Here is a 9,766-nt window from a genome sequence, read left to right on the forward strand (position 1 = left end):
TCTCTTTGTGGCGGTCATGTTCTTCGTAAGCCTCCTGTTTCTGTTTGGCTACCATTGTTGGCTCGTTAGTAGAAACAGATCTACTTTAGGTAAGACTCTTGTGCCTTAAGTGCTGTAAGAACTAAAAAAAAAAAAAAAGGGGGCACTTGTGTTCTACTTCTGTACGTTCCTGCTGGCTTATGAAGGGAGAAAGATTTAAGATCTTGGCAAAATGCTGCAGAAATTTGTCACTTCAAATAAGCTGCATTTATTAGCTGGTGTGACAAAAGCTTTGTTAGGGAAACGAGAGTCTTAAAGTGTAAAAGTCCAATTATAAAAATGCTATGCATATGTCTAACTACATTTGTTGTGAAATGAGTGCAGATTTTCAGGAATAATGGTTCTTTATGCTCATATGCTGGAATGCATCCTAAAACAGCTTAGTAAGGTTGGGAAAAACTGTGTCCATCTTCATTGACAAAGGCAAAGAAGTGTAAATGACTGTAAATTACAGTTCAATGACTGTAAAACCAATGAAATGAAAACCTGAAAAAGTATGATTTTGTCGAGTAATTTCTTTGTCTTTGTTGTTCAATTGTTAAAGCTTTTTGGATAAAGTTTTATAACAAAGCACGCAAAATGAAAAAAATGTTATTTTCAAACTTTGTATCTTTGTAATGCTAGTTCATAATCTGTTAAGTCGTGTTGACTTTAGATGGCTGCAACATGCATAATCCTGTTTCAGAGTATTTGGCATTGATTTTCGTTTTTTTCACTGAAATTGTGTCTATGTGTAGAGGCTTTCTCAGCTCCAGTGTTTCAAAATGGCCCAGATAAAAATGGATTCAATCTTGGCTTTGTAAAGAATCTTCAGCAAGTGTTTGGAGAAGAAAAAAAGCTCTGGTTACTACCTGTTGCCTCTAGGTAAGTAATAATCAGGTCAGTGCTAAAAGCTGATACAATTCACTGAAGGGACTGACTTCTAAACGTCTGCTGCAGCCGCGTGTGTTACGCCTATTATCGTGTGGCTTGGCTGACTACTGTTGTGCATCACCATGAATGCACCAACAAACGTCATCCGTGTTAATCCTGTTCACCAGAAGCCTGGGATAGAAAGGTTTTTGAGGACTAAATGCGCTGTGCATGGTGTTTGAACTCTTCCTGGATTCCTGTGGCACGTGTGTGGATGGGCGTTCACTTCAAAGATGCTGTTTTCTTAATCTGTCAGACTCCTCTGCCTGAAACAGAATTTATGTTTCTTAACGTAGGGGAAAAGGTTGTTTTGGCACTTAGTAGATCAGTAGTAAAGTACACTGGAATTTAATTCCTTTAGTATCTGGGCACAATTTAAAATAACTTCCTGGCACAACAGTTCACAACTTGAATTCAAGTAGCAATGTGTAAGTCTAAGGCCCAGTTGCATCCCCACTGCCATCTGTTTTCCACCCTTAAGTATAGTTAAAGGGAAAAGCTCAGCACAGAAAGCCTTTCTGTTAGTGAAAGGCAGCACTGAGGCACTAGTCAGAGGTGCGTTACCAGTGTCTGTAGTCATCGCAGGCTGAACGCTCACGTTATTTCCCTTGCCTAAAGATAAATCACCAGAGGAAGAAGGCACTTCAGCTGGTTTACAGTTCCTCTGTGCTGCTGGCTGTTAGGGAATACACTATGGTGTGAACCACGCTAGAACGTCTAGTTTTTAACTTTGTTAGTTTACTTTACATGAATTTGAACGTACTGTCAATCTGTTGTTTGATATCCAGATACACATTTCTGTTTGGGCAGTAGTAAAGCAAAAAAAGCTTTTGCAACTTTAGATTTTTGTAGAGTGGGTTTTGTTTGTTTTGTTTTTTCCATTTTGTGTACAGGTTTAGGTCACAGGAAAGTGGGTCTTTTATCTGTCTTTCAGTAATATCTACCTAAGATTGGGGCCATTTTCTGTTGGGTGTCATTCAACCACAGAAATGTCATTTCTGCCCAGAAGAATCTATGATATAAGTTGATAAAATTTATACTTATGGTATGAATTGCTACTTCTACATAAATGTTCTCCTTACTTCCCCCCTCACTTCTAGCTGTCCATAAGTTAATTTTTTTTCTGTTTTGTTTTTTTTTTTTTTCCCTGTACCCAAATGACTTGATTGAGTTAGGCACATGTAAGTTCTCCTAAAAAATTACTTAATTCCAGGCTATAGGTTTGAACTTCTATTCCCAGAGAGCTTGAAGGAAATGAGGACCAAATCTGCTCGCTAGTAAAACTTGGTATCTGAATTGCCATGAAAAATAAACACAGTATTTTTCAAAACTTAAAAATAATTTTAAGTAAAGATGGTAAATACAGGCAACAGAATACTTTGTTTGCAGATTAAACATGTAGAAATTGTCATCCTTCAGAGCCACTTGCTGCTTTTCACAGTGGTGTTCTCTGCCTTCTTCCATGCAGCCAGGGCGATGGACATTTTTTCCCAATGAGAGCTTTGTGCGAAGCCCAGAATCCTCTCCTAGCAAATGAAGAGCAGTGGGAAGATGATGGAATAGATGAAGAGCCTCATGGTAAGGTAACTCTAAAGGAAATTAGTTGTGTCTTGACCTACAGTGACTAACAGAGGAATTATAAGAGCTAATAAAATAAAAAAATTGACTTGGCTAAGTCGCTGGGCAGCTCTGACTTGACCAATGAACACAGACTAAAAATAAGCCCTACTTTGGAGTCAACTTTTTTTTTTTTAGTAGCTTTCTACTTGCAAGTAAATGATCTGTGAGAGGTTGTTACAAGTTGCAGAGAGAAATTGAACTTTCCACAGACAGTGTATTTGTATGTAAATGTTGCTGCATGCAGCACAGTTACTGGAGACATAAAGTTGTGCCTGTAAAAATGAAAACACTTAAGTTTTTTTGGGTTTTTTAAGTGCATTTATCCTCTCACAGTTTGTGAAAACATGCATGCAAACACCTGAATGCAGTGATACATTTAGGAAGCTACTTTATACATTGTTTCTTCAGCTTTATTACAAAAGTAAAGAAGTCAGTTTGGTTTTGATGCTTGCCTAGCTATGCGCTAATCTCCATAGAAGAACTATGTGTACTGAGAGCAATTTGAGGTGAACTGGCGTGTTTATACAATAGACTTGATCAGTTTCTGAAATGTAAACCTACCTTTTATGCTATGGATATCCTATTAGGAAAAAGACTTTATATGTATATCCATTCTTTGATGATTTTTGTTAGGTGGATCCAAAACTAGTTTAATGATTCTTTACTGTTAAATTCTCTGTTTGAACTTGATTTTTTTTCGTTGCATATTTACCTCCAAGCTTTGGTCTTTGGAGAACACAGTCTGTATCAGAATATCAGGGTTTATGTCAGAGACCCCCGTTACCATGTTTGAGGGTTCAGAAATCCCGTCAGTAAGTTAAGCAAGGGCTCATATTTTTTCCTGTGGAGCCAGAATGCCATCCACAGGTTCCTTTTAAAAGAAGTCCGATAATCTCGCCCTTCTTTTCCCTTTAAGGAATGGTGAAAGTGTTAATTAATTCTCAGGTTACTGTAATTGGCAGATCAAGCAAGTATACTTAGAGAAGCAAATATCCCTGCTTTATTGTTCAGAGACACAAATTCTATAGTCGCAGTCTTTATTGCCTCAGAATAGTTTTCAGAAACTTTGCTGATAATGTTCCCTTTCAGGGTATACATTTTAGTCATATGTGCACAATGGATGTTTGGGAACCTGTGAGGAAGACTATAGGCTTGCTTAAAGGGGGTAACAGAAACTTTTCATGTGAACTTTTTAATACATGTGCAATGAGCTCTTTAATCCTCACGGCACAGTATTTGCTGTTCAGTCTCTGGTTAGGACTTACCTGCTGCTGTTTGTTCAAGTTATTCCACTGCAAAATAAACAGTCTGTGCTCTTTCCAAGGCACACTTCACATACTGCTGGGAAAATGTACGCTCCAGGATTTTGTCAGTAGGACTGAAGAGGCTCATTTCAGTTTTTCTTCAGATTAACTGCTTTAATTAGTTCGTATTTGTGTGTTAGAAAACTACCTGTTCTTCCTGGTTTGTTCTATATGTTTTGGCAGTTATAAGATAACACAAATTGGCTTTAAAAATAAAAAAATATGGCAGCTCTGTGTATTGTTTATGATGCTTAAAATAACTCCTTTAGGAATGAGTCAGAACTTCTTCCAACTTGTATAATTCTCTGAATAAAAAAAAAAAATCTTAAGTATGAAAATGTTTGACAGTGAGATGATTTTTGGCCAGATCAGACCCCACAGTCTGAATCTGGAGCATCATAAACATCAATCTAAATCTGGAGCATCGTAAAATATGTTGGGGGAGAGACAATTGTATATGAAAAGGTACCGGGTTTGTTCTTTTTCCTATTACCTGGACCTTAGGCAAAGCAGGAGCTGAGGAAACATGAAAGTTCAGATTTTTTCAGTCCTCCAGTGTTAGGAGACGGCACTGCCAGCTGCACCAAGGTCAGAGTAAGAACTGCCCTCTTGGATGTAAGTGGGGTCTCTCGCCTCCAGTAATTGCCCACGTGCTTGTGTTATGTAGCAGGAGTACTGAGGGGTCTCCTCATCAGCTGAGTCCCTCACTCCAGGCTCCTGCAGAAGAGGGAGAGGACAAGCCCAACTGAAAGCAAGGAGATGAGGTAGCTTCGTCTAGGTCCCAGGCGTGTACAGGCCATCTTCTCAGTCATCTTATCCACAGGGTTGTCCTTTTTTCTGTGATACGGATGTTTACATGTGCCCTTCCTGGTTGGATTTTTTTTTCCTTAATCCTGGCCTTTCTAAGGCTTTTGTTGTTTCATGTAAGGAGAAAAACATTGTAGGGAACCTTTTGTTTCATTTCTTAGCTAGAGACTGAAAACACTTGCTTCCAAATTCATGGTAATTTGATATTTATTTTTTTTTCAAATTTATTAATGCTTACCCCTTATTCACAGGCATCTGTTTAATCTGTCTAGCCAGAGAACTACCATGAATCACATGCTGGCAGCTTATAAGGTTATCCATTTTTTCAAAGAACTCCTCGAGAATGTATTTGACGTGCTGGTGGTGGGTGTGTCAGTACTGTGAACGCACTTGCACGTTTTGCCTTGCAGAACCTAGGACAGGACAGCCGTTTCTGTACATTTATAGCAACATCTCCTCTCTTAGACTGATGCATTCATTTAATCATGCGTTTCAGTTAAACTTGCACAAAAGGCTTCAGTATGAATCAAATCGTTCCCAAATTGTTCTCACTTTCAAAAATTTGTCATCTGTACTAAGTAACATCTTTTCAGCAGAAACCAGTGTATCCTGAGTAATAGGTGGAAGTTGGTATCTCTGTTGGTGTGATGGAGCTTCAGGTGTCTCGAGGCATGTGATTTGAATTTAAATTCAAATTGGTAGGAGTCTAATTAAAGGACCTTCATGTCCTGAGATACCAGTTAATTTGGCATAGCAGTCCTTTGAGTAGAGAAGTCACCTGTTGTGACTGTAGGGCTTGAATTTCTATCCATTGAGAAATCTAAACAGCGACTTACCTGTCGGAAGTGAGCGGAGATTGCTCAGACAGTACAATGGTGTATTGGCCAATTCAGTAAAACTGAGACAAAAGACTAGGTTTGCATCTCCGGATTTTAGGCATGATATAAATGGTAAAATTGTGTCTGACAGAAAAAGATGAAGTTAAAGCAGTGCTAAACCCTGCATCAATGACTGCCTTATAATCCGTTTTGAAATGATGGAGGGGTACCTGTGCAGGAATCTGTGTCAGTTCAGCTAAATTAATTAGTGACTATATTTAGTAAAACCAATATGGTTTTGTATGTGGATCAGACCTGCGGCTGCTAAATCAGTTGGATGAAAAAAGATGTTCCATAAAATGCTGGGAGTGAAATTTCGGTGAGACTACTGACCCAGAGCCAGCAGGTCTTACCTATCCTTTTATCAGCTCCCTTTGACATTCAGGTAGTGTGCTGTCCTGAAGGTGTGCAGACTAAAGAGCTGTTCTCTGGAACTTCCCATCTGAATAAACAGATTAGATTTGGCATGGTAAAATAGATGTCTATGATAATAACTATGAAAATAAGCTGAAAATGGAAATAACACTGATTCTTTTTATACATAATAGGGAAACAAGAGGCCTGGGCAAATTTATTGTGTATGTATCATTGAGTGGTAAGGGGGAAGTGTTTGCTTTTTGTTTTTCTTTCATTACCTTCACAGAGAAAATTCATTTGGAGAAAATTAAAGAAAGATCTGTGGCAAATTGCTTTTTGACACTGCTTAATGCTGTTCTTGCACTTTGACCGTGATGTCTTACAACAAACTCTGGATCTTAAAACTGAACAGTGCGAGATCAGTATAAGAAGTCTACAGAATAATACAGTTTTGAAATCCTGATTTTAGCAGGCATGGGAACAACTCTGGAAGTATGAATTTGGGAACTGGATCTTATTCCTATAGCTGCTGCAGATTTTTTTTTTTTTTAATAGGACAGTGTGTTTCACTTAATGATGTTTTGCAGGTGGGGAGAAATACAGTGTGATAACTTTCCTATCCCTCAGGCAGGCTATGAAGATAGATTTATGCACATAAATCACTTTGAGTTTCTTCAGTATTAGTTACTGTAATAATACAGCTCTACAGTAGAGCAAAATGTTGTTGCCTATGATCAGCAGGATGCTGTTTCCATTGAATATGAGATATGAGCTGCTTTCAGGCCAGCTGTCACTTTAAACAGTCTCCACGTAGTTGTAGACTGCCGTTAGATTGACCTCGAGCTTCTTCCTCTTCATCAGAAGAAACAAGCTCAACTGCCTCAACCTCTCTACATAGGTTTAAAGTAGAAATTTCTGTGGTGCTTATATATGGCTTAAGTCTGACCTCCACAGCTTTCAGTTTTCCAAGATTTGGGCTGAAACTGTCTGTCTCCATAGAAAAATTATGGGTTTTTATTTTGCAAGTGAAAATGTTTAGGAATAAACTTACTGCGAGTTAATGAAGTGTATTGCGATGTATTTCTACCACGGCTGTATTAACCCAACAGTATTCAGAGAAGATGATTTCCTGGTTCATTAAGCTTTGGTACCCTCGCTCCCTTCTGACAGAAGGGGTTTAGGAGACTGCGTCGTAGGCACAAATGATGTTTTACTCTTCTTTGTTTTCTCACCACATGAAGTGCTCTAAGCTTAGAGTTTTCGGATTCCATCTTACACAATAGAAGTAAAACAGTATAATTTTCTAACCAGAAAGGCCTGAAATGTTCCATTAAAACAGACAGGTCTTTATTTGTCTTTGTGGCATTAAAGCTTGTGACACAGTTATGAAATAGATAGTGCCAATAATAGAGTAATCTCAGTTTAAAAACTGCTGTTCAGTTATCTCTGACAAGTGGTTGTCTATTTTTATTTGGAATGATTCTTAAAAACACACTCCCATACTTAGTGAAAAACATATTCTCAGTGAGAAAAACAGATTTCCTAACTACTTTTTTTTTTTTCATTTTATAGATTCTGGTGAAGCTTCATCCCTTGCTATAGAAAGGGAGACATAGCAGTTTGAAAATGCAGCCGCATAAAACTTGTTCAGAAAGGTCAGTATTTCTTTCTTCGTTACCTTCAAACCAGCCGCTCTGCAGGGCAATTGGGAGGTAATGTTGGAGAGGTTTTGACTTTGAGTGGCATACCCCACAGCGCTCGGCAGAGTCATCTCACCTGCTGAAGGCTGTGGAGCGCAGACCTTCACGCTGGCCTGGGAGTGGTGTGGCTGTGACAGTGGCATATGCCAGCTAGGCCTCTGAGCCCACTGAAGGGCACAGACCCTCTCACCAGCCCATCGTGTTGATGCATCTCTGCCTGGTAGTATTTCACCAATATTTCTCCATCTTGTCCAGAAATACATTGTTTAAGAGAACCTAAAAGAAAATGGTGGCTATCCGTCTGGGCTGGATGTTGACACAGTTAATACAAGAGCTGAAAGCCCTGTTTGTAGGGGAGGATACAAACCCCGCAGCTCCTCTGGTAAATGTGGCAGGAACAACTCTTGCCACTAACTTGTACAAGATTGGAAGTCTGTTCAGTGATCTGTGAAAGGTGTGGGAAGGTGCAAATACAGTCTTAAAAGAAAATGAAGTTGCGAACAGCCAAGTTGTAGTTGGGAATAAATGGAAGTAACTTATAACACCCACATCAACTGCTACTCTCTTACCTATTTTGTTTTCACCCTGGAGAAACTTGGGTACAACAACAGATGATACAGTTTGGGGAAGATGCTGCTACCAGAATATTCACTGGCCTATAACCTGTTCTGAGTTTCCTAGCGGCGGGGGATATCCTGCCCACGTACTGTTGCAGTAAGCTGCAGGCTGTGGCCTCTTCAGTCTCCATGAAATGTTTTCACAGGGCAGGTAACTGACCAAGATTCAAGGAGTACCCTCTGCTGTCCCACTTGCAGGAGGTCGAATAGTCAGAATTTGCCCCTCTTTCTTCTGTGGGTGTTGAAGACCTGTATTGTATGGCAAAGCACTGTAACCCACTGCCCACACAAATACGGCAACTCGAGATTTTTATAAATGGGCTTCTTGCATATTGTAGATGCTATTCCATTGTCCTCCACTTACAAGAAAATCCCCAAATTATTTTTTCTGTCGATAGTCAGTGAGGACGAGGTACTGGCATTCTACTGAGGGAGTGAAAAAGCAGCAGTTTCCCTGTCATTCTGCATGGCTTTAAAATGATGTTCAAAGTCAAGATTAACCAGCCAGCTATTGCTCATCAGATCAGTGCTTATAGTTGCACATTTTTCTTTATTTAAATTTCAGCTTCCCTCTCAGGAGCCAACATCCCTTCTCTTGGCGTGGACTTCAGTTTTGAGGGGCAGAAAACAAGTGGATCTTCAAGACGAGGAAACGTTGTGAAGTATCATCCGATTGGAATCTGCATTCTAGAGTGCTTCTCCAGAAATCCTGCTATCCAGATGTTTCAAGGCTTTATAAGTTTAAGTTACAGAGTGAACAGAACAGTTTGATAGAGTGATTCTGGCCAATCTTCTTTGGCCTGCCCTCTTTATTTTATAAATAATATATATTTTTTATTCAAAATAGGTAAAAATATTGATGCGAGTGCATTTCCAAAGGCCTTTTCATTTTGCAAACATCAGGGACTCGAGTTCTTGAAATTCTTCCAAGCCATAATGTTCTTGGGGATGGTATTTATTTTGAGGCTGATTCTCCAACCTTCTCTGACAAGTGGCATTTTCTAATGTGTTTAAAGTTCTATCTGAATCGGCTTAACTCAATGAGAGACAGACCCACTTAAATTTGGCACTAAATTGATGGTTGGATGCAAGTGTGTTGAAAGAAAAAGTGCTGAACATGCATATATACATGTGCAGCTGTGTATGAAAATAAAATATTCATATTGCCAGTATCAAGATTCAAGAATATTGTGGCCATAGATTTTAAAAAAAATTTTTTTAGGAGAGTGTAATTGTGCTAGAGTTTGAGTTATAGTGCCCTTTAAGCCCAATCCTACTTGCAGGCACCTAAAATGCAAAAGGGAACTTCAGACAGTACAGTTTGCATTAATTCCTAGGGTTAAAGTACCAACCCATTGCTGGGATCAGTGTTCGATGGAAATTTGTGCGTTTACGGAGTCAGAAAGGAAGATGTAAATTTGAAACACGAGTTGGAAATGTGCACTGAAAGTTTAGCTCCAGCAGTAGTGTTTCGAGTTTACACTCCACAAAGGTGGTTTTAGTCCTGTCATGCTGAAGAGACAATTGATGTA

At 39.1% G+C, this 9,766-nt stretch overlaps 1 protein-coding gene across 1 annotated transcript; it reads left to right on the plus strand.

Moving 5' to 3' along the window:
• Positions 1-4: 4 nt before the first annotated feature.
• On the plus strand, positions 5-7,533 carry LOC104161057 (palmitoyltransferase ZDHHC15-like; the record flags this gene model as incomplete). The annotated part of the gene is made up of 4 exons (XM_009699355.1): positions 5-89; positions 777-903; positions 2,420-2,529; positions 7,490-7,533. Coding segments are annotated over 4 exons (366 nt in total), but the record flags the coding sequence as incomplete, so codon positions are not given.
• Positions 7,534-9,766: the final 2,233 nt, after the last annotated feature.

This window comes from Cariama cristata, unplaced genomic scaffold (assembly GCF_000690535.1).
Source record: "Cariama cristata isolate BGI_N322 unplaced genomic scaffold, ASM69053v1 Scaffold45254, whole genome shotgun sequence".
NCBI classification, from domain to species: Eukaryota; Metazoa; Chordata; class Aves; order Cariamiformes; family Cariamidae; genus Cariama; species Cariama cristata.